The sequence below is a fragment of the Dasypus novemcinctus genome, chromosome 11 (genome assembly GCF_030445035.2).
Source record: "Dasypus novemcinctus isolate mDasNov1 chromosome 11, mDasNov1.1.hap2, whole genome shotgun sequence".
Taxonomy (NCBI): Eukaryota; Metazoa; Chordata; class Mammalia; order Cingulata; family Dasypodidae; genus Dasypus; species Dasypus novemcinctus.
The window spans coordinates 12,110,710-12,135,955 of record NC_080683.1 but is presented as its reverse complement, the minus strand read 5'-3'; the positions used below and the strand labels follow the sequence as shown (position 1 = coordinate 12,135,955).

Here is a 25,246-nt window from a genome sequence, read left to right as displayed (position 1 = left end):
GCTACATTAAATATAAGTGGATTAAACTTTCCAGTCAGAGAGCATAGATAGAATAGATGAAAAAAAGAATGATCCAACCATACACTGGTATGAGAGACCCACCTTAAATTCAAAGATACAAGTTGGCTAAAAGTGAAAGGATGGAAAAAGTATACAATGCAATTAGTAACCTAGAAGAGAAGTAGGGTAGCTATTACTATCAGACAATTATGAAGGACAAAGAAAATCATTATACTTTGATAAAGGGGTCAATTCAACAAGAAGACCTAACAATTATAAATATATACGTACCCAACAACAGAGCCCCAAAATTTAATGACAGATTTGAAGGGAGAAATAGATGGTTCTATATTAATAGTAGGAGATTTCAATATGATACTTTTAAAAATTAATAGAACACCTAGATAGAAGATCAATAAGAAAATTGAAGACTTGGATGATCATGTAAACCAGCTAGCCATAACAGGCATACAAAGAGCACGTCATCTAACAGCAACAGAATGCACATTATTCTCTATTGCGCATGGATCATTCTCCAGGATAGATGATACGGTGGGTCTAAAAACAAGTCTCAGTAAATTCAAAAATATTGAAATCATACAATGTAACCTCTCCGGCCAAAATGGAATGAAGCTAGAAATCAATAAGAGAGGAAGAAATGGAAAACTCCCAAATATGTGGAAAAATTTTTAAGTATTTAATCTATGTTTTAGAGAAGAAATCACAAGTGAAATTAAGAAATATCTTGACGCAAATTAAAATTAAATACAACATACCAAAACTTATGGGATGCAGCAAAGGCAGTGCCGAGAGGGACATTTATAGTTCTGAACGGTTACACTAAGAAAGAAGAAAGCTCTGAAATCAGAGACCAAACTTCAAAACTGGAGGATCTAAAAAAAAGAAGAGCAAACCAAACCCAAAGCAAGCAGAAAGAAGGAAAAGAAGGAAATAACAAAGATTAGAGCAGAGATAAATGCAATAAATCAACAAAACCAAAGTTAGCTCTGAAAAAAAATCAATAAAATCAACAAACCTTTAATTAGAATTACAAAGAAAAGAAGAGAGGATACAAGTAAATAAAATCAGAAATGAAAAGGGAGAAATTACTACTGACCCCACAGAAATAAAAAGGACTATAAGAGGATGCTATGAAGAAGTGTAAACCAACAAATTAGATAACCTAGAAGAAACAGATAAATCTCTAGAAACACAGAAACTACTTTTAATGACTCAAGAAGAAATAGAATATCTCAACAAACCAATGACTAGTAAAGAGATTGAATCAATAATCAAAAACTTCCTGGGAAGTGGATGTGGCTCAAGCAATTGGGCTCCCAGCTACCATATAGGAAGTCCAGGGTTCTATTCCCAGGACCTCCTGGTGAAGGCAAGCTGGCTCGCGCAGCAAGTTGGCCCAAGTGGAGAGCTGACCCATGCGGAGTACTGGCCCACATGGTGTGCTAGCCTGTGCGGCATGCTGGCCCATGTAGGAGTGCTGGCCCATGCGGAAAACTGGCACAGCAAGATGACACAACAAAAAGAGACACAGAGGAGAGACAATAAGAGACGCATGTGGGAAACAAAGGCATGCTGTTTCCATGGTAGCAAGTTACTTTCTGACCACTGGGTCATGCTGTCCCTGGAGATGTACGTGCAGGTGGCTAATCTCTCTGGGAAACATAGCATTCCAGCAGAACCCAGACTTGATATCTCAAGTAACCTGGGCAACAAGATTTATGAGTATTCTTGTTTCAATAGCATAATAGAACATCTTGGGCTTTAGTTACTATCTTATCCACTGTGCACTGTGTTTTCATTAATAAAGTTATGGAAATGTTAGCTAGAATAGTTGCTGGTTCTCACGGTTGCTTGGGGTATATAAAGAAGCCCCTGATATTAATAAACTTGTCTGATGAGCTTGAGAAATCAATGCTCTCAGAACCCCTGATCCCAATCTCTCTTTGTCTTTCATTCCTGATACCCTTCGGGTCCGTCAACTCCGACAGACACAGCAGACCAGGGAGCTGAGGTGGTGCAACATATTGAGCACCTCTCTCCCACTCTGGAAAGGTCCCAGCATTGGTTTCTGGTGCTGCCTAAAAGAGAAGACAGTCAGACACAGAAGAACACAGAGTAAATGAACACAAAAAGCAGACAACAAAAGGGTGGTGGGCGGGATAAATAAATACATAATTAAATAAATAAATACAAGAAATCAATCTTTTATTGATTTCTAGCTTAAAAAAAAAAATGAAAAACTTCCTGGAGGCAGTTTTGTTCCATGAAGCCACTGTGCTCCTTTGCTTGTACAACCAAATAAACTTTTTCTCTCTTTGAAACCCCAGTGTCTCAGGAATTGGCTTTAAATATGCATCGGGAGGAAACAACCTGCTTTTGTCAGTATCAATTTGGTAACCACAAAGGGACTAAGGACAAAGGGGTCCTGGAAGAAGTCCAACTGCCTGAGGATCTGGGGTGCCAGCAACAGAGTTTCCCAACTGGCCAGCAGATGGCACTTATCAGCAAATCTCTCCATGGAGCTCACTCTTTCAATCTACACTTGCTGGTGATTCTATTCTGGCCAGAGCTGAGATTCAAAGCAGGCTCTGCTGGCCAAATTCACTGAAGAGAAGCCTCTCTGCACTCTGCCACACCCTCCCTCTTCCCAGGGAGGAAGACATCTGTTCCTCTCCTAGTCAGCTGCATTGAGCCATGGGTTTTATCCTAGTTGTGTGCCTTCAGGGTGGGGGATGGGGGCTGTTCTCAGACACTGCAGGGGTTTAGTAACTCACAGTTGACATTTCAGGGTCTTCATCTCTGTCGCTCACCGTCCTAGGGGTTGGGCAGCACTGTCCTGGTCTGTTGACCCCCAAAGCAGGTCCCTCAGACAGCTTTTTACCCTTTCTCCATTGTTTTGGTGAGAGAGTAGAGCCCTGCCTGCCTACTACAATGCCAACTCCCGGAAGTTCTCACAACTCTAGTAAATCGAAAACAATCACAGCAAGACTACCACAAAAAGGTAAGACCCCTAGTTCCAACTTAGGGAGAGGAGAAATTTTTAAACTAAGAACCAATCAATGTGCATATTGCAAAGAAAAAGGACACTGGAAAAGGTATTGTCCAAGATGCCCCCCAGAAAAACCCCAAAAACAGCTAGGTGGAAATGGACAGAAACCTGGAATGAAATGGCTCGGGGGAGGGGTGCTTTACTGCTGAATTAAAACCAAATATTTGAAGCACAGTTTCCTAAATGTACACTCCTTGATAAAGGCCTGTTAACCGAATAATACCCAGATACCCAATTTATATGTATATAAGTGTTTCCAAGAACGAGCCTGCATATTACAGGCAACACTGATCCCTGAGGAGCTCTTTGTGAAAACCCCAAAGCCATGGGATGATGGAAAACCCAAAGACAGCCATACCAAGAGAGATTTAGGAGTCAAATTGTGAGTTATATTTCTGTTTGTGTCCATTTGCGTCTGTCTGCTTGTTCAATGTATATCTTTGTATCTTTGAATGGTAATATTGAATTAACAAGTGAAAAATGTGAAAAGAGCTCTATTCAAATTGCTAAAAATTAAACAAGCACATATAAGTATATATGACTACTCCTGGAGCCCAAATTAGAAAAGGTGAACAGGATGAAAAGGTCACAGATAAGTGACTAAAGAAACTATTTGAAGGAAAACTAAAAAAGGTTGTCCTGAATTCCTCCACCATCTTTCTATAGCCTATCCTACCCTCAGGGTCTTCTAACCTTGACTGAATTCCATGACTCATTACAACGGTTTAGGAAACTATGGGGGATGGGCTGGGACTGGAAGGATGGGGAGATGCGAGTTTAGCCTAGAATCCTGTCTACTAGGCCTGGAAATAAAAAATGATAGGGTCAGAAGGGATATTACAGAATAAGCCTTGTTTTGCATAGTTTGTCCTATAATTCCCCAATTAAATTTTAACTGCCTTGAAATAAGAGTAATCAATAATCCAATGGCCAAATTTCAGTAAATAACGAAAAAGTCCTTGAAAGTTATGAAAAGGTTTTTTCTAAATTATAATACATTCTCCAGAGTCTGACAGTCAGTAAGCTTTTGAGGTTATTTATAACCTTAAGGTACTACGAAAACAAAGTTTTAACCTCCTATGATGGGAAAGAAAAAAAGAAAGCATTTCTTACAAAAAATATTATTATTAATTTTATTCTACTTTGGTGTAATCTCCCTAGGCTTATCAAATAATAGTAAGTTAACAAGTCTGTTAAATTTTTATGACGATAAAATTTTAAGTTTTTAATTAAGGAAATTATCATTTTTACAAACATCTTTTAAAGATAATTGTTTTGCCTAAAATGATTCGTCTAGTTTTTCACAGAACAGAATGAGGGATATAAGAGACTTAAACGGATATGGAAAGAAATAGAAGTGTTTTGAAAGCTTGTTTAAGGGAGATGTTTTGTCCTGAAATAAGATGGCCGGTTTTCATAAAATCATGGTGGGAATATGTAGGACATGGCTTGAATGGATACGGCAAGTTAAAGAAGGGTTAGTGGAAGTAAACTTCACTTGTTGCTGACTGTAATTGAGGATGCTTATTTAAAGGTGAAATTTGTCTTAAAATAAAGTAACTCCAGAGCAGAGAAACCTGTCAGATACACCTTAATCTATTATGATCTATGCTAACTAGAATTTGTTTGCCAAATAGTGTACTAATACAAAATCAGGATCTGATTTTTTCTCTGTTCAAGTAACAGTTTGAAAAAATTGTTAATCTGTTTTAAGTGAAAAAAATATAAAATTCCTTTTAAAATGAGCAATATATAAAGAACAAAGAGCCTGTGCCTTACCAGGGTGGCTTCATATTCTCCATGTTTGCCTGACCATATCCTCAGTGATTAAAAAAAAAAAAATACAAAGTCAATGCCATTTTGGATGTCAAGTCTTTTCTAAACTATCTTATTAATTTATTTGTCACTGTGATAGAGGCCTGTTTAAATATAATTTCTGACCTGACAACTTTTAAGAGTCTAATAAAACCCTTAAGAAAATCTTTAATTGCAAACTGTTAAAGAATTTGTTCTTTTACCTTGTAAACAGTGAGGCGCTAAAATCTATATGTTTATGAAAATTAATGTTATCAATATATTCATATTTTAATTCACAATGGAAAAATATGCTGCAAAACTGAAAACTCATAATACTTGTATAAACTGTGGAAAAATATAATGGGATGTTATTCCGCACATTTCATTTGATTTTATCAAGGTGTTAAATTTCCTTTTCAAAAAATAAAAACTGATTTGTCATTAAAAACAAAAACAAAAAAACTTCCCAATAACCCAACAAAGAAAAGTCCAGGGCCAGATGCCTTCACAGGTGAATTTTACCAAACAGTCCAAAAATTAACACCAATCCTGCTCAAACTCTTCCAAAAACTGAAGAAGGAACCCTCCTAACTCATTCTATGAGACAATCATCACCCTCATAACAAAGCCAGATAAGGATAACACAAAAAATGAAAATTACACACCGGTATCTCTTACAACTATAGATGGAAAAAATCCTCAACAAAATACCACAAAAGCAAATCCCACAGCCCATCTGTCTTAGTTTGCCAAAGGGCTGCCAATGCAAAATACCAGAAAGGTGTTGTGTTTTATAATGGGTAATGTATTAGGGTAAAAGCTTACAGTTGCCAGGCTGTGGTATGTCCAGATCGAGGCATCAGCAGAGAAGCGGCTCTCACCAAAGGTCCTGTGCTGGCAGATCCTGGAGCCCTACCATGTGGGGAGGCAAGACGGCAGCTCTGCCAGCCTTGCTCTACTTTCTCCTGGAGCTCAGCTGTGAAGAACCAGACATCTTTCCCTGGGACTTTCAGCCTCTTCTTGAGCCTCTCAGGGCTTCTCTGTCTTTCTGCAGCTGTAGGCGAACCTGGAGTCGTCTCTCTCATGTGCCCAAGTCAAAATGGCAGCGCTCCCTTTTCTAGTGTGTCTCTTTGTGTGTCTCCATTTGTATGAAACCAGCAAGAGGGCAGAGACTCAACCCGAGTCATGCCTCACTGAGGTAATCCAATCAAAAGGGTCTCACATCCACAGGAATGGGTTAGTGCAAAAACGTTTTTTTTTTCCTTTTGGGGATTCATAAAAGAACTTCAAACTGTCACAACATCAAAAGAATTATACATCATGATCAAGTGGAATTTATCCCAAGTATGTAAGGGTGGTTCAGCATAAGAAACTCAATTTATGCAAGATACCACATTAATAGAACAAGGGCAAAAAAACACACGAAGACTTCGCTTGACACAGAAAAAAGGCATTTGACAAAATCCAGCACCCTTTCTTGATAAAATCACTCAGAAAACGACGAAAAACAGCAATAACAAAAATCCCAACTTCTTGAACATGATAAAGGGTACAAATGAAAAATTCACAGCTAACGTCATACTCAAGGGTAAAGTACTGAAAGCTTTCCCTCTAAGGCTGGGAACAAGACAAGGATGCCACTGTCACCATGGTTAGTCAGCTCTGTACTGGAAGCTCTAGCCAGAACAATTACGCAACAGAAATATATAAAAGGAATCCAGACTGTAAAGAAAGTTAAGACTTCCACTATTTCCAGATGACACAATCCTATATACAGAAAATTCTGAAAAGTCCACAATAAAGTTACTGGAACTAATACACGAATTCAGCAATGTGACAGAGTACAAAGTCAACACACAAAAATCAATACTGTTTCCATACACTAGTAATGAATAATCTGAAGAACAGAGAAAAAATCCATTTACAGTAGCAACTAAAATAATCAAATATCTAGGAATAAATTTAACCAAGGATGTAAAGGCCTTGCACAGAGAAAACTATAAAACATTGCCAAAATAAAACAAAAAAGACCTAAATAAATGGAAGGATACTCCATGTTCATAGATCAGAAAACTAAATATTAAGTTGTCAACTCTACCCAAAGTGATGTACAGATTCAAAACAATCCCAGTCAAAATTCAATAGCCTTCTTTGCAGAAATGGAAAAGCAAATCATAAAATTTATATGGAAAGGTAAGGGGCGCCAAATAGCCAAAGCCATCTTGAAAAAGAATGAAGCTGGAGGAATCACACTTCCCAATCTTAAAATTTATTACAAAGTCACAGTAATCAAATATCATGGTCTGGTACAAGGACAGACATACAGATTGATGGAATTGAATTGAGAGCTCAGAAATCAATCTTTATGTTTATGGCCAACTGATTTTTCTTTTTTTTAAAATTTATTGAAATATATCACTCATAAACATACATAAACAAGTGTATAATAGTTATGAACTTACAAAACATATATAACACCAAACAAATATATATAACATCTCACCCTATCACCAATAACTTGCATTGTTTTTAAACCTTTTTAACTAATGATTAAAGAGCATTGTCAAAACATTATACTAAACAAAGTAGTTTTCCCCTAACCAATCTGATTGTTATTATCTTTATATCATTTATATATAAACATACATAAATAATTAAATGTATAGTAAAAGTTGTGAACTTAAAAGCAAACATGTATAACATCATACAGGGGTCCCATACATCAACCCTCCACCAACACCTTGCACTGTCATGAGACGTTTGTTATAAACTATGAAAGAACACTGTCAAAATCTTACTACTAATCATAATCCCTATCTTATATTTGGTGTTTTTCCCCCAACCCACCCTATTATTATTTTTTAAATATATTTTTTTATTACAGAAGTTGTAAACTTATAAAACAATCATGCACATGTGCAGAATTCCCAAACAATACTCCTCCAACACCACACACTATGTGGTGTGTCATTTGCTACTGATAAATGGCCAACTGATTTTTGACATGGTATGCCAAGACCACTCAATTGGGAAAGAATAGTCTCTTCAACAAATGGTGTTGGGAAAACTGGAAGTCCATATGCAAAAGAAGGTGGATCCTTATCTCATACTATATACAAAAATGAACTAAAAATGGCCCAAGACCTAATTATAAGAGTCAGAATGGTAAAACTCCTAAAAGAAAGCATAGGGAAGCATCTTCAGGCCCTGGTGTAGGCTTTACACCCAATGCATGAGCAACAGAAGAAAAAAGAGATGAATGTGACCTCATCAAAATTAAAAACTTTTGTGTATCAAAGGACTTTATCATGAAAGTAAAATGACAATAGGAGAAAATATTTGGGAACCATATATCTGATAACAAAGCTTACTATTCAGAATATATAAAGAAATCCTACAAGTAAACAATAAAAAGACGAACAACCCAATTAAAATATGGACAAAAGGCCTGAACACACATTTATCCGAAGAAGACATACAAATGGCCAAAAAGCACATGAGAAGATACTCAACATCATTATCTATTAGGGAAATGCCAATCAAAGCCACAATGAGATATCATTTCATATCCACTAGGATGGCTAATATTTTTTAAATGGAAAATAATAATTGTTGGAGAGGATGTGGAGAAATGAAATACACATTATTTCGGGGAATGGAAAACGGTGTATCTGCTATGGAGGACAGTTTGGTAGTGTCTCAGAAAGTTAAGTAAAGAATTTCTATATAACCAGCAATCCCACTTCTAAGTATGTACATCAAAGATTTGAAAGCAGGGACTCGAACAGATGTTTGCACACTGATGTTTATGGCAGCATTATTTTATTCACAACTGCCAAAAGATGGAAGCAACCCAAGTGTCCATGAATGAATGAATGGATAAACAAAATGTGGTAAATACATACAACAGAATATTATTCAGCCATAAAAATGAAGCTTTGATACATATTACAATATGAATGAACCTTGAAGACATCATGTTGAGTGAAATAAGCTAGACACAAAGGACAAATATTGTATAATCTCACAGACATGAAATAATTAGAATAAGCAAATTTGTAGAGTCAGAAACTATAATATAGACTATTGGTAGCCAGGGTGGGTGTAGGGAATGGGGAGTTGATGCTTAAATTGTATAGTTTATATTTGAGTTGATGAAAAAGTTTTGGTATGGGTGGTGGTAATGGTAGCACATTGTTGTGATCATAATTAACAGCACTGAGTTATACATTTGAATATATATAAAAGGGGAAATTTTAGATTATATATATGTTACTACAATGAAAATTAAAAACGAAGAAACCTTAGGTCTCTACAAGACAAACAGTAAACTCTAATTGGATTATAGTTAATATATTTATATACTACAACTATAAATATTCTTTCATCAATTGTAACAAATGTACCACACTAATGCAAGGTGTTAATATAGGGTGGTAAATTGGAATTCTGTATTTTATGCATGCTTTTTCTGTAAACCTCTAGTAAAAATCAATTAATGCAATCCATCACAACAGACTAAAGAAGAAAAATCGTATCATATCAATATATGCAGAATAGCATTTTACAAAATACAACCCATTCATGATAAAAACTCTCAGCAAACTAGGAACAGAGAGGAAATTTCTCAACTTGATAAGAATAAGAACAAAAGAGTCCTACAGTTAACACTTGTATTTAATGGAGAGAAACTCGAAGTTTTTCCTCTAATAGCAGGAACAAGGCAATGTTGTCCTCTCTTCACCATTTCTGTTCAACATATACTGGAAATCCTACGCAACGTTATGAGACAAGGAAAGTAAATTAAAAATGAAAAGACTGGAAAGAAAGAAATAAAACTCTTTGTTCACAAATGACATAACTGTTTAAATAGAAGATCCCAAAGAATCAACAACAACAACAAAAACTCCTGGAATATAATAAGTGATTATAACAAGTTGCAAGATACAAGATTACTATACAAAAGCCGATTGCTTTCCTATATACCAGCAATGAACAAATGGAATATGAAATTAAAACACAACACCATTTACATTAGAACCAAAAAAAGGGAAATACTTAAGTATAAATGTAAGAAATTATGTATAAGATCTATATGAAGAAATTACAAAACTCTGATGAAAGGAATCAAAGAAGATCTAAATAAGGGGAAAGATATTCCATGTTCATGGAAAGGAAGATACAATATTGTTAAGGTGTCAGTTCTTCCCAACATTATATATGAATTCAACACAATCCCAATCAAAACACGAGCAAATTATTTTGTGGATATCAACAAATCGATTCTAAAGTTTATACATCAAGGCAAAAGCCCCAGCTAGCCAACATAATATTAAAGAAGAACAAAGTTGGAGGAGTGACACTAACCAACTTCAGGACTTACTATAAAACTACAGTAATCAAGACTGTATGGCATTGGTGAAAGAACAGACAAATTAGTCAATAGAATAGAATAGACAGCCTCCAAACAGATCCACACAAGTACTACCAATTTATATTTGACAAGGGAGCAAAGGCAATTCAATGAAGAAAGGATTGTCTTTTCAACAAATGATTCTAGAATGACTGAACACATATAAAAATATGAATCTAGACACTGACCTAACACCTTTTGCAAAACAATTCTAAGTGGATCAGTGCAAAAAAAAAACTATATAACTCCTATAAGATAACATGATAGTGATCTAGGTAGCCTTGCGCTTGGCAGTGAGTTTTTAGATATATCCCCAAAAGCACAATCCATGATAGAAAAACATCAATGTTGGACTTCATTAAAATGAAAAAGTTCTCCTCTGCCAAAGACACTATTAAGAGAACAAAAAGTCATAGATTGGGAGAAAATATAAAGGACTTATCCAAAGTATACAAAAAAACTTTAAAAACTCAACAATAAGAAAACAAACAACCTGATTAAAAAGTGAGCAAAGCTCTGAATAGACATCTCACCAAGGAAGATAAACAGATGGCAAATAGGAATATGAAAAAATGCTCAGTATCATTTAATTAAGGAATTACAAATTAAAACAACCATGAGATATCACTACATACTAATGAGAATGGCTAAAATCCAAAACACCAATAACATCAAATGCTTGCAAGGATGTGAAGCAAGAAGACGACTTACCCATTGTTGGTGGGAATAAAATGGTACAGCCATTTTGGAAGACAGTATGTAATTTCATACAAAGCTAAATATAGTCTTATCATAGGATCCAACAATTGTGCTCCTTGATATTTACCCAAATAAGCTGAAAACTTATGGCCACACAAAAATCTGCATGTGAATGTTCATAGCAGCTTTATTCAGAATTGTCAAAACTTGGAAGCAACCAAGATGCCTTCGATAAGTAAATGGATAAACAAACTGATACATCCATATAATGGAATATAAATTCAATGATAAAAAATAAACCAGGGAAGTGGCTGTGACTCAAGCAATTGGGCTTCCATCTACCATACAGAAGGTCCAGGATTGGATGCCAAGGGCCTCCTGGTGAAGGGAGCTGGCCTGTGTGGCAAGTGCTGCCAGTGTGGAGGCTGCCCCACACAGGAGTGCTGGCCCACGCGGAGAACTCACCCAGCAAGATGATGCAACAAGAGACACAGAGGAGGACAATAAGAGATGCAGCCGATCAGGGAGCTGAGGTGGCACAAGAGAATGAGCGCCTCTCTCTCACTCCAGAAGGTCCCAGAATCGGTTCCCAGAGCCACCAATGAGAATACAAGCAGACACGGAAGAACATACAGCGAATGGACACAGAGAGCAGACAATGGAGGGAGGAGGGAGAAATAAATAAATCTTTAAAAAAAAAAAAGTTATCAAGCATGAAAAGACATGCTAAGTAAAAGAAACCAGTTTAAAAAGGTTACCTACTGTATGACTCCAACTATATGACACTATGGGGAAAAAAAATTAAAAAGACAATCAAAACATTGCCAGGAGTTGGTGGGATGAGGGGAGAAAGGGATAACTAGGTGGAGTGCAGGTCATTTTTGGGGCGCAGATGCTGTAATGGTGGATACATGGCATTATGTATTTGTCAAAACCCATAGAACTGTACAACACAGTGAGTGAACCCTAGTGTAAGCTATGGACTTTAGTTAATAATAATGTATCAATATTTGTTCATTAATTATAACAATCCCAATCAAAATTATGACACGATATAGTACACCACAGTAAAATAAGATGTTCATATTAGGAGAAACTGGGGGGCGGGTGTGGGAACTCTGTACCTTCTGCTCAGTATTTCTATAAACCTAAAATTGCTCAAAAAATAAAGTCAATTAAAACAAAGGATACAAGATAGACTTGCCATAACTTATTCCTAGTGAACCTTATGTAACTGCTGGAAAACACTGCTTTATTTCCTAAACCCTAACAATCTAGCTAATAATCTGATTTAATCTGGCCTCACACATAAGCCATGATCCATTTTAATTGTGATTCTGGGGATTTTTTCCAACTCCATTTTATGTCTCATTTACACACTTTGTGACAGACCCAGATAGCGTTTGTTTAGAAAACAGCATGGAGAATTCTGCTGGACTGGGGGAGGCTGGGCTGAGAACACGGCGGAGCTCTGCGGAGGGACGCACTGATGTCTGGATGCTCCTGTGACTCCATCTTCATGCCTTCCCCCCCCCCGCCCCCGACTTCTTCTCCTTCCTCCCGTCTCTCTCCTCATCCCTCTTTGGTTTTTGTTCATCAGCTCCTAAGCCAGGCTTTACCAGAAGGAACCAGGGGTAGGAGCAGGCCTGGCATACAGCTGGCGCCCAATACAGTCTTAGACCAGCTGCTTATGGCCACGACTGCTCTTATCTCTGATTGGTCAGTGCCCACCCTGAGCCTGTTAAATATTTTTAACGGCCCCTCTTAGTAGAGGGAGCAAGGTGCAGTGGTCATCAGGGCCGAGGAAGAAATGGACACAGATCTTCCAAACAGGAAGCAGCCTCCCCCCAGAGAGGGGCCCAAGTAGCAGGGGAGTTTCGGGTATTTGCCCTTTAAGGGGCTGCCTGTTTGACAGCTCCTGATCTGTTTATGCTCTTGAGGACACGCCCTCTCCCAGCAATCCCCCAAATCCGTTCCTGCCTTCCTTTCTCCAGGCCCCATCTGAGCCTTCAAGACTAAAACCACAGGCTGTCAGCAGGAGGGAGCTCCAAACGTCACGTAGCTTCATGCCAGAGCTCAGAAAATTGCGGTCCCCAGACAGGAAATAGCTCGTCCTAGGTCACACAACGAGGGGCAGCGCTGGGATTAAAACCCAAGGCTCTGGCGTCTGTGGTCCAGGCACATCCCCACCAGCGCTCGTCGCCCCCCGGCAACGGGGCCTTTTTCCCATCTTGCCCCAAGCTCCCCAGTGATCTCCGTCTGCTAGAGAAGACCAATCTCTCCTGCGTAGTTTACAACTAGCTCTAGTCTGGAAGGTTCCCTCTAGACCTGGAGAGGCTTACAGAGATCCCGGAGGCTGCCGCTTCCCCATCCATAGTGAAATGCCCGAAGCCAAGCAGGCGCCCACCCGTGCAGGCCCACCCTGCTACTGTGGTTTCGTGTCATCCCCAGCAAGGTGAGACCTGCCCCGCTCAGGGCCTGCGACCATCAGCCCTTCTCCAGGCGCAGAGGGGGCTGCCGAGTCCTGGACTCCGGGGAGTTGCCCCGCCAGATTGCAAAAGGCCCCTAGCTTTGCCTTTGGCATCTGGGGATCCCGGACCAGAGGAGCTGGGCTTTTTTCCTTAGACTCTGAGCTCTCTAGTTGGCAAGGAAAGTCCTCAGCAGTGACCCCGGGCAGGGAGTGTGAGAGGGGGAGGCGGCCACAGCCGTTCATTTCTGCAAAACTGTGAGGATTTCATTAAAGAAGGGACTGGCCACCCAGGTGGTACAAAAACAGCCTCCGGTGCTCCCTGCAAATTTTTCGTATTCATTATAAAAGGTTTTAGCAACGCAGATTGATTTTTAAATGGAGTGAATATGTTGCCTTTTTATTATTAATAGAATATAATGATAAAAGAAGTTTAAAAAAAGTCCCTTTAGAAAGATGAACAATGGAGTTTCCCATCTTGGAGAATTGGGAAGCAATATGGAAAAAAAGGAAACAAAGACAGACAGACACCTAGTAGATCCTCCCCCAACACACACACACACACACACACACCCTTCCTCTCCCTGGATCCCCTCCCCAAGGCTCACAGTCCCTGCCTCCACATTCTGTCCCCTTGCCCCCTTCAGCACTGTTCCTTCTCCTTCCCGTGGGGACATGGTCTGCTCAGGACTCTGTCCCTACATACACACCAACAGGCTGACACAGCCAACCTTCAGGTCACGGTCCTTGGTCAGCCTCTCCTGGCGGGGCTGCAAGGCCCCCTTCCTCAAAGGGTCTCCTCTTGCCCTGTGGCTCCGGCCAGATTCCATCTCCTTTCATCAGAGACCCCCTCATGGTACAGAAAGGACACAGCCTGAATTCAGGAGACCTGGGCTGCCAGCTCCGTCACAGCCAGCCGTGGGTCAGGCCCTGCTGCGTCCGTCCCTCGGAGCCTCCCGTCCTCTTTGTGAAAGCGCAGTCGGGCCACAGACCCCCTGGCCCACCACACTGCCTGGCTCGACCCCGCTCCCTGAGATTTCCCCAGGGGCCCTCTTCAGCATGGCTCCCACATTCCAACCCCGAGTCAGGAAGTACTTCCTATTTTTTTAAATTTCATTCCTCCCATTTGGTCTGTAAAGATGAAAATCTAACCCTGAGCCCCAAACCCTGACCCTCGAGTCTCTCCACACAACAGCTTTTGCATCAATTAGGACTCCAAAAAAAAAGACCCGTATCATCAGCGTCTATTCCTAAGCCTTAAGGAAATGTGGAATAATATTAGCATGTGAGACTTTGCTATGCATCAGACACTGGGCTTTATCTCACTTTATTCCCACAACAATTCTCTGAAATCAAGATGGCTTCACTTTAAATAAATAAAAAAACAAAACACACTAGAAACTATGGGTCAGAGAGGTTAAGGAAGTTGTCTAAGGTAACATGGCTAGTTTGGACGATAGCTGGGATTCAAATCCAGGACTGTCTGACTCTGAAACTATAAACCACTGGGCCATACAGCACTTTTCTCAGGACTGCCCTAAGCCGAGATTGCTCAGAGCTTTCCCAAGTTCTCTGCAGATTCAGATCCAGTAACTCATGACTCAGCATTGCCTGTGAGCTGGGCCAGGTGTTTTCACAGCTCTGAGATCACCTTTCAGCCTCACAGTGACCCTGTGAAGTGGTGGTTAAATATCACTCTCTTCAGATGATGGCCCTGAGACGTTGGGAGCTGCTCCCTTGATGCACGGCACCCAGCTGTACCAGATAGGGTTGGGCTCACAGCTAAGTCCTCTGGCTCCAAACCCAGTGCTCCTGCCACAGAACCAAAGAGGATTCAGGCCCCTTCTGCAGCTGTTGCGGCCAACGCCATGGCTTTGGTGTGTTCAAACTGCCCTCTCCTGCTCCCGTTCACACTGCCTTTCTCTGGGGTAACAGGGCAGGGACACGTTCCTATCTGCCTCTCTTTGGCCACTTCCAAAACGCCTCCGAGGAGTCAGTACTGTGCTGAAGATTTTGTACCTTATCTCATTTAATCCCCCATATCCCTGTGAGTCAGTAGCACCGTCCAGCCTACTGATTACATGAAGACTCTGCTAGGTCAGGCAACTCGCCCAGAGACTACGTCCTACAAATGAAGGGGCCGTGCTTCCAGGACAGAGCTGTCTCACTCTAACCCACATGCTTTCAATCAGGCTTCTAGATCATTCGCTGGGCACGGAGCTGGCCAATGAGAACCCAGAAGCGAACTAGGAGTTGAGAAGAAAGGTGAGTCAAGGCCGTGACCACACAGAAAGGGTGGAGAGAAAGGTGTTTTGGTAGCTCTGGTCCATCCTGGGGGTGGAGGGTAGGAGAAATCAGGGAAGGCTTCCAGGAAGAGGTGACGCTGAGCCAGTCCTGAAAGAGCTACAAGAATTAAGAGGAGGATTCAAGGAGTGGGAAAAGGCATTCAGGGAAGGGCAACGGCACAAGCACAGGCTTGGAGGGAAGCAGGGCCTATGTGAGGCCGAAGTCCCGACCAGTGGTGTCACCCCTCTGTGGGTAACTGACCAGGCGACGGGAATGGACAGGCTATACCCTGGTGTGACAGCAGAGCTACCCGCATCCCAGGGAGCACGCTCCTCGCCCTCCTCTCCCCACCAGGTCCCCTGGGCTTGTGTCTGGGAATGGGGCCCAGAGCTGCTGCATGGGACAGAAGGAATGTAAACCATTTCCTGCTCTGTGGGCTGACCCTTCGCGGGCCACTGCGGGTCGCCTAGGAAATGGCCCCGGGCCTGGCTCACCAGGGGCCTGGCTACCAGGGAGGAGTCTTCACGTTCCCATCCCAGGCCGAGCAGCCCCTTGGCCACCTGCAGCCAGGCTGCTCCACCCGGGCCCCCGGAGGCCACCCCTTCATGCTCGTGGGCAGCCAGCCCCCGAGCCCCTCCCACCCTCCCTCCACCCGCTCCTGCCCTCAAGTGGCCTGGACACCTGCGCCCAGCTCTACCCAACAAGGACCGGCTTACACGCTGCGCTTTGATTGCCATCGTCTCTAACTCTGCAACCTGGGTCAAGTTACTCAGACGCTCTGTGCCTCAGTTTCCTCATCCGTAAAAATGGGGACATAATCATAGCTCATACTTCACAAGGCTGTCCTGAGGATTAAATTAGTTAATATTTATAAACCACTTACAACAGTGCCTAGAATAGTGAACACTCTAAGTAGCCATATGGGTAAGCTATTATTATTATTATGAAGATAGCTGGAGGGTGAATGGATTACTGAAAGTTTTCTCCTCTATAAATGAGTTATATGTATTATTACAGAGACTGGCCTGTGTCAATACAGTTTGATTGGAACACAGCCTCACCCACTCTTTTAAGTATATTGTCTATGACTGTTTTCATACAACCCTACTGCCCACAAAGACAAAGCAGTTTACTACCTGGCCCTTTACAGAAAGTTTGCCAATCCCCATGTTATTGGGTTGGATTACATGAAATTGTCAATGTTCAATTATTTTTAACTGACGAAAGTAACCATTTCATCTGGTTCAACTTAATATATCGTACTGGCTTGTGTCCAGAGTGCTGTGCTCTAAATATTAAATATGGCTCTCACGGTGATAAAGTTGTAATTATCACTTAGCGAGCACCTACCGCGGCCGGTCAATGTACTTTGCGGACTGCGCAAAGTAAATATGATCAACTCTCCCCACCCCCTTTGACAGATGAGAAAAACTGAGGCTCAGAAAGATGTTAAGTGTGAGCTTAGGTCTCTAGCTCCACACCTGAGCGGGCTCCACTCGGCGCTCCCTAAGAGGTGGCTGATCCATTGTCCCTCTTCTCCCAGTGTGCAGCCCCCTGGGAGCAAGGCTCGGCCCCCAGACTGTGCAGGGGGCCGTAGTTAACTGAGTCTAGTTCTGTGATTTCCCGCCCTCAGGCAAGTTCTGTACGCGAGGACTTGCAGTGTGAGCAGGCCGGGGGAACACTTTCAAAAATGAGCAGGCTCTCTTTCCAGGACTAGGGAAGCTATTTTTAGCAGCTACCTAAATTATGGTTTCCCCCTCTGCTCTGGGAAAGGCAAAGAAAGCAAAAGTAAACTCTCTCAGCCCGGGTCTCCTGTCAGTCAGCACCAGAACCCCAGAGGGGAGTCCCGGGAAAAGGGGAAGTGGAGAAAGGGGCATCTTGCTGGGAAAAGAGAAATAGAAAATTCCCCCAAGATAGGGGGTGGGGATGGAAGTTTTGGATTTTCCCAGTAGTTTTCTCATTTTGAGAAACAAGAAAAAGAATATAAGTCTCTTTGTCTGTCTAGGGCAAGGAACAAGCAGAGAAGTTTTCCATAGCCATAGTCATTCATTCACTTGTTCATTCATTCATTCATTCATTCACCCATTCCCTGAGTGACTAACACAGGCAAAGCAGGTTTTTGGGTGTTTAAGATGAACCAGACATCCAATCCTCCTCTCACCGAATTTACAGTCTTACTGGGAACGATGGCATATTCATAAAGAACCAGGTACAAGGGAGAGGGACGGAGGCCCTGGGACTTTAAGAAGGGATGAGTTGACGTCTGGTTGGGGTGATCTGGAACATTCTGCAGAGGAAGTGGCTTTGAAGCTGGGCCTTGGAGAAAGGAAAGATGTTGCCAGGTTCCTATGGGAGTCCAAGAAAGGATGTGCCAGAGTGGGGACCTGGCATCCACAAAAACCCAGAGGTGTGTGAGAGGCCAAGGGAAGTCTCTCCATCAGGCAGGAACATATATCCGGGTTCAAAATGGTGCAATGGGAAACAAGATTGGGACTAGATAAAGGAAGGATGGCCTTGAGAGGCAGGCTAAGGAGGAAGCCATCGAAGGTTAGTTGGTTGGTTGGTGGTTTATTGGCTGATTATTTGGTTGGCTTGTGGTAGAAGAGAGAGTTTGTGAGGGCTGATCTGAGCTGGGATTCAGACAGGCAACTCTGGAGGCACTATATGGGGTGGATTACAGGAGGGAGAGGGAAGAGAGAGAAGAGTCAGGAGACACCTCTGCCCAGTAAGAGTTAATGAGGCCCTGGACTGCAGGACAGACAGGAGGTGACGGATGCTGGAGACACCGAGGGCAGGGGGTGGGGAGGGTGGGGAGATGTGCATGCCAGCACGAGAGCATGAGCGGATGAGGAGGCTTCAGCTGGACACATGTGGGGCACATAAAACAAGGACCCGGGAATGACAAGAGGGGGGTGGATCTCTGGGCAACAGCTGTGAGGTAAAAGAGAAGGAAGGAATTTCAACAGCTCAAGACTCTGCGACCCGTTAGAGCCAGAGTTCTGGGGCTCTGGCCAAAGGGAAACCACCCTCCACATGACCACCCAGTGCCTCGCCCCCTTCTGCTTCCGGGAAGCCCAATCCTTTCTCCAGGTCACACAGATGAGGCTGTTTCTTTGGAAAGGGTGCAGGGGAAATTAGCCTGCAGCCTCTTCCTGTCCTCTGCTCCCTGGTCTCCCACCAGAGAGACCTAACACTCAGAATTCTCAACAGCCGAGGGTTGGAGGAGCTCCCCACTCACCCCTCCTCCTGGAGTCTTAGGACAAAAGACATTCCACCACTCATGAGGGTAGGACCCCCAAGGGCTGCCTGCTGGGACCCAGCTGGACCTATGAATGCACGCCTACTCTGGACCCCCTGGCTGAGTCTTCTCCAGCGCATGGCATCCTCTTACAACCCAACTCGTCACTCTCAGCATCCTGCAGTCACATCAGAGAAGGCTGGCATGTGCCTCAGAGCCTGGCTGGATAGAAACCCCAGATTGCAGGCACATTCCAACTCCACAGCCCAGGCCAAGTGGGGTGGGGCGAGGAGGGGAGAGGTGAGCTGACTCCTGAGAGGCAAACGTGGTTGAAAATGCAGACCTAGGGTGACCCCTCGCCTGCCCCTGAATCTTGTCCATGCATTCTCATCCATCCATTCATTCATTCTAATAAATATCTGCTGAGTACCCAAGTACCCTGCTGAGAGCTGAAAAAATTCAATGGTGAACAAGACAGACCTAGTCTGTATAGATGGAGAGCTCAGTTTGCTGGGAAAGGGAGACAATGAAGTAAATACATACAATGAAGACAGTTACAGCAGGGAATGTACAAATGTTTGCATCTGGGGAATGTTTGCAGAACCCTATCCCAGGGAGGTTCTTTCCAGCCTGAGCCCTCTGGTCACACAAATGTTTTAGAGGGGGGCATCATATAGGTAGAATAAGCACTGAGATATAATCAGAGAGGCTGTCAAAGATTCAGGGCCAGAAGTCTACCCCAGGGTTACTGATTCTATCAAAAAATTAGAAACAACCTAAATATTCAGAAATTTAAATAGAGTTACATAGCCATATATTATAGCCTGAAGTAATTATCTTTGGGCTGTGGATTTTTTGGGGTGATTTTTTTAAAAAGACATTTTTTGGATATTTACAAATTTCCTACTGTGAGCATGTGTTATTTTAATAGTAAGGAAAACATGTCATTTTGAAAGAAGAAGAACCCTAGACTAAGAATAAGGAGACACAGGGTCGCAAGTCTGCCCAAATGATGCTGGACAAGAGAACAAAATTTCTTTGGGCCCTGTCTTGTGTTTTCTAGAGTTTCAAACTTATGATTTCTAGAGCTTTGCACCTGACACTGTAAGATCTGTGCACAGAATACATGGGGCATCCAATGGTGCTGGTTTGAACTGAATCACACCCCTTGAACTCCCATTGGTTTGTTTGTTCATTCATTCAATCATTCACCATTCTTTTCTAGCACCTGCTCCATGCCTGGTACTATTCTTGGTGCTGAGCCTTAGGGTAAACTAAGCAGACACAGCTCCTGGCCGCTCAGAGCTTTAGCATCCTCTTTAACTACTCTTTTTCTTCCATCCCTAATGCCCGAGCCCATTAAAGATTCTTGTCATCTTTCTCCCAAAATGCTTCAGATGCATTTGTTTCACTCCAGACCTGATCCAGCCCCACCTGAGCTCACGCGAGGACCAGCACCGACCTCTCATTTCCCCCATTTCCCAGCCATACAACAAACACCTTCTTGAGTAATGTTTCTAGGAACACCCTGGCTCTTCATCCTTCGGCCAGCCTCCCGCAATGGTTCGCAGTCCAAACTGGAAGCCGCCTTGCAGGCTCCGCCACTTGGTGGCGCTCACGAGCTCCACAGCCACCAAGCCTCACAATCAGACCTAGTGCTGGCGCTGGAGAGGGTAAGGACGTGGAGGAACCGGAACTCCCAAGTGCTGCTAGCGGGAGCGGAAAACACAACAGCCACGCTGGGAAACAGTTTGGCCGTTTCTGTAAAAAGTTAAATATATAAAAATGGAGGAGAAAAAGGTTAAACATACACACCCAGGAGAAATGAAAGCATATAAAGTCTAGTATGTGAATGCGCGTAGCAGCTTTATTTGTAATAGCTCCAAAGAGGAAACAACCCAAATGTCCATCAACGAGTGACTGGATAAACACACGGTGGTCTGTCCATACAATAGACTACTACCTAGCAAGGAAAGGGAAAGAACTATCCATCCCTGCCACAACAGGGAGGAATCTCAAAATAATTATGCTAAGCCAAGAAAGCCAGGGAATCAAGAATGCACATTGTATGATGTCATTCATACAAAAATTCTAGAAAGAGCAAACTACAGTGACTGAAAGAAAATCAGTGGTTGCCTAGAAGGGGGAAAAGGGCAGACAGGAAGAGGTGGGCACGAGGGAGCTTTTGAAGATGATGGGAATGCTTGCAATCTTGACTGTGTGGTGCTTTTAAGGGTGTATATGTACATCAAAATTTATCAAAGTATATACTTTGTGTGCAGTTTGCTGCATGTCAATTATACCTTATAAAACTGTTAAAAACAAACAAAAATATCAGGTCTACTCATAGCCTCACAGTAACAAACTACCAGGGCCTTAGCCCTCCTAACACCCAGGTGCCTGGAATTCTCTAGTATTATAAGCTGTTCTTATATTAGACTCGACAGCCTAGGGGTGGGAGGACGGGGCTAAGCAGCCCCAGCCCAGCTCACCCTCAGCCCGCCTCCTTTTTCAGGCTAAGGTACTTAGTTTGTGTGAGCTTCGTTTCCTTCACGCCCACAGGGAGATGACAAAACCACCTCCTGGGTCTCCCACAAGCACAGATGAAGAGGATATGCAAAGCGGTCAACGCAGAGCTGGGCTGACCCCAGGCCCTCGAGCTGAGCTCCCATGCCTGTCTCCTGCCCCAGTCTCCTCACAGTTGTGGCTAAGCTCCAGGGCTCAGTCTACAGAAGTGTGGAGAGAAGCGAGGGGGCTGTTTCCAGGAGCTGAGCGAGGAGGGGCTTAGAAGCCCAGTAAACTGCCAACAGGCAGAAACTGGTGCCACCTGGATGTCCCTGGGTGCAGCTAAACCAACAGCAGCAGTGGCCTCTGGGCTCTCCCTGCCTGCTTTACAGTCCAGGGATGTGTTCGAGGGAGCCGGGATGGCCAAGGGCATTAAGGACAGCCGCTGTGACACGGGGGTTCTAGGACCAGGCAGGAACCCAGGGTCTGATGAGGTATCATGAAGGATGTGAATTGAGTGGGGCCGGATGGGGGAGATTCCCGGCCCCTGGGCTCTGGGCAAGCAAGCGCAGGGCTCAGGAAGGACTGAAGCGGGGGCAGGGAGGAAGGAGGGAGGAACTTACAGCCTGGGAGCACGTGAGAGGGTTTGGATCTTTGGGTGGAGAGGCGTATGTGTGTGTGTGGATGTGCGTCTTCATCTCTAGGAAATAAGTGTGCATGATTCTACTGGTTTACAAGCCTGAGGAGATGGAAGACCCAGTTAGCCCCCCAAAGTATCTGAGCAGAGGAAAGAGTGATGACATTGAAAACGGGCCCCGTGCCAATTTCTAATCAGCCCAGCCCTAGATTATAAAGCAGTTGCCCAAGCTTATTTAGGAAATGTTACTGACTTTTCCTCCCCTTCTCCATGAACCAAATACAGCCTATGAGCAGTGACCCACTCAAAGGATGCTTACACCTGCTCTGCTGGGAGCCAGAGCCGAAGTTTTCACACACGTTGTTCCATTTAATCTCACAACAGCCCAGGAAGTCAGGGTCTTTGACTGATGAGAACACTGCAGTTCAAAACCAGAAGATGATACCCGAAAGTTGGGTGGTGGCTGTTTTTTTTTTTTTTTTTTTTTTTACCATAAATGACCATCTCATTCCAACCCAGTTTGCATTTGGCATGTGAACACATGGGTTTCCCTCAGGCAGTCACTCTGATAGGGCTTATGACCCCCTCAGTCGCTGCTATTTGAACTTAGGGTGTTGTATTTTAGCTGCTTTCCCAGAAAGCCTGAGATGAGGAGGAAAAAAAAAAAAACAAGTTGCTGGCAATAATGTATACCCAAACTATTCCAAACGCCACACTTTAAAAAACAGAGACGTGATACATTTCCTGGAAGAGGGATACAAACAGTTGCTCTGTATTCAGAGCGGCTCAGACGTTTACATTATTACTTCATTTAATTACCCCAACACCCCCACAAAGAAGGTACTATTATGTCCCTTGTGATCGGTGGGGAAATTAAGCTTTAGAGAAGTAACATGCTCAAGTCTGTGGAGCTCACAAAGCATCCGAACCCAATCTGACGGATCCCAGAGCCCAGACGTACCTTCCCACTGCACGGAGAGGGCAGCGCAGAAACGGCAGGCACAGAAATAGCAGGATGGCTGTAGGCACTCGGTGCCCCTTCTGAAGGGCTGATGCTCCATCCCTTCACACATCTCCCCATCCAGGCCCCAGGGAAGAACTCAGAGAAAGCCCCTCTGCCAGCCTCAGGCAGCAATCCAGCCCCCTGGCCGCCAGGACGCCCTCTTAGTCACAGAGAGGTCCCCGCGGTCCCATGCTGCGCGGCAGTTTCAGGCTCCCAGTGCAGTCAGACGGAGCCCCAGGCTCAGAGGGGACCCGGGCTTGGGCGAATGCGCAGGCATTTGAACAGGGAGCCCCGCAGGCTCCCTCTGCACGGGGTCCCGCACATCACGTGGCGGGGCCTGCCCCTCTTCTCCATCAGCCAGCCAGGACAGTCCTTCCCAGGAAGAGCATCCCAGCCAGCCACTCCCTGTGTGTTTCCAAAAACACGTTACCCACAGTCTCTCAATGGTCAGAATTGAAGAGGGACAAGTTCCTTGAATCTGGAGCAGCTTCCTGCCCAGATGGCCTTGATTTGCAAAATTTGCAACTTAGTAACTGCTGGGCTGCTTCCAAGCTGGTCTCTGGTCCTTATCACACTGTTTTGGCCACATGGTCCTCCTCGCTGGGACTGCAGTTCTTAGAGGGCACGGGCAATTCTGCTTTTTATCTCCAACCACTCCCCACCCAAGTTCTTTCTGCATACACAACAGGAACTTGGTAAGAGCGGGTAGATTAAATAAATTGTGTATTTCCTGAATTCTTGGCCAGATCAGTTATAAGACATACCGTCAACGTTACTGTGTGTCGTGCTGTAATTAGATGAATTAGATAAACTAGGAGAATATCTTAGATTTGAAATGTGGTTTAAAAAAAAAAAAGACTCATTCATTCTGCATTTGGATTCACAATGTGGTTCCCCCATCTGCTTCCTCCTCCTCTTCTCCCGTCCAACCCCTGTGCCTCCTTCAAGGCCAAGCTCAAGGTTCTACTTTCTCCACCAGCTTTCCTGGCCACTCCAATCTACATGAATTCTCCCAAAAAGAGCACTTTTTGTCTGGTCTTCACACGATACTTGATTATATACCACTTTGTGGCACTTCGCATGATTTGGATGTCTTGAATTAATTTATCTTTTTTACATGATGAACGGTCCCTTCCTCTAAACCCTGAGCCCCATGAGAACAGCCCCCAGCACAGTGCATGGACATGGCAGGTCTCACAGTGCATGGACACGGCAGGTCTCAGCACGCAGTCGGAGCTTCCTGAATGAACGGGAGCCAATGACAGCGTGCGGAGGGAGGAAAGAAGGAGAAAGTTGCTAACTCCCCAGAAATAAATCTTCAGGATAAACCCAATGAATTCAGCTTCTTCCATCCATTCTCTTTTCCAGAGTCCAGGGAGGGTAGAAGGCACCCAGACCCTGGCCTGGTACTTGCGAGATGCATCTCAGGTGACACCCATTCAGCAAGAGGCTAAGGAATTCTGCGTAAAGCTGCATAGTTAAATCAGATCTTGGAATTCCCAGACAAAAATAAGGACATTTTAATTTTTTTAAAATTGCACCCTCCTCTTTATCAACAAAAGGCATCTTGCATATAAAAGGCTAGGAGATATTTTTCCTTCTGTGTATAAAGGGATGGAATGTTTCCCAGGGAAATGAGATGTAGCTCCAGGACTTTGGGATACAGAAGCTGAGATTTCCTCTAAGAATTCAGGTCACCCCCTGGAGAGGTCCCCTTAGAAGCAGTCCTTGCATACGGCTCCCCATATGGAAACCACCTTTCTTGGAGACACTGACATCCCTGTGTGGGTGCCTTTTCTTGGTCTGCCTGGAAGCTTCTACACTAGCCCTGACCCAGGCCCCATGTGGACGAGACTGGAGGAGGCAGACCATGGCAGAATTTTCCACCATGTTCCCTGCAGTTCTTCAGAGCCTGGGCACAGCCCTTCTGACTCCCTGAGGGTCAGCTGGTTTGCTGCAGAGTTCACAACTCCATGAGCTGGATCACGGCTGACCACCTTTCCACCTCCGAGAGTTGCTCTTAGGACCTGGGCTCCCCCGAGGCTGTGCCTCGTTGCTGCCATGGCACAGAGACCCCAGATGCACTACCAAGGTTGGAATTGGACAGGTTCTCCTAGAGCTGAAGGTGGGA

General features: G+C 43.6%; 1 protein-coding gene across 1 annotated transcript in view; it reads right to left on the bottom strand.

The window, feature by feature from the left end:
* Window positions 1-23,218, bottom strand: part of DAAM2 (dishevelled associated activator of morphogenesis 2) — a 71,250-nt gene extending 48,032 nt beyond the window's left edge. The window contains 1 exon segment of the mRNA XM_004462878.5: window positions 23,074-23,218. Within this exon segment, the coding sequence (XP_004462935.4) occupies window positions 23,074-23,185 (112 nt within the window). The 5' untranslated portion in view covers window positions 23,186-23,218.
* Between the last annotated feature and the right edge of the window lie 2,028 nt (window positions 23,219-25,246).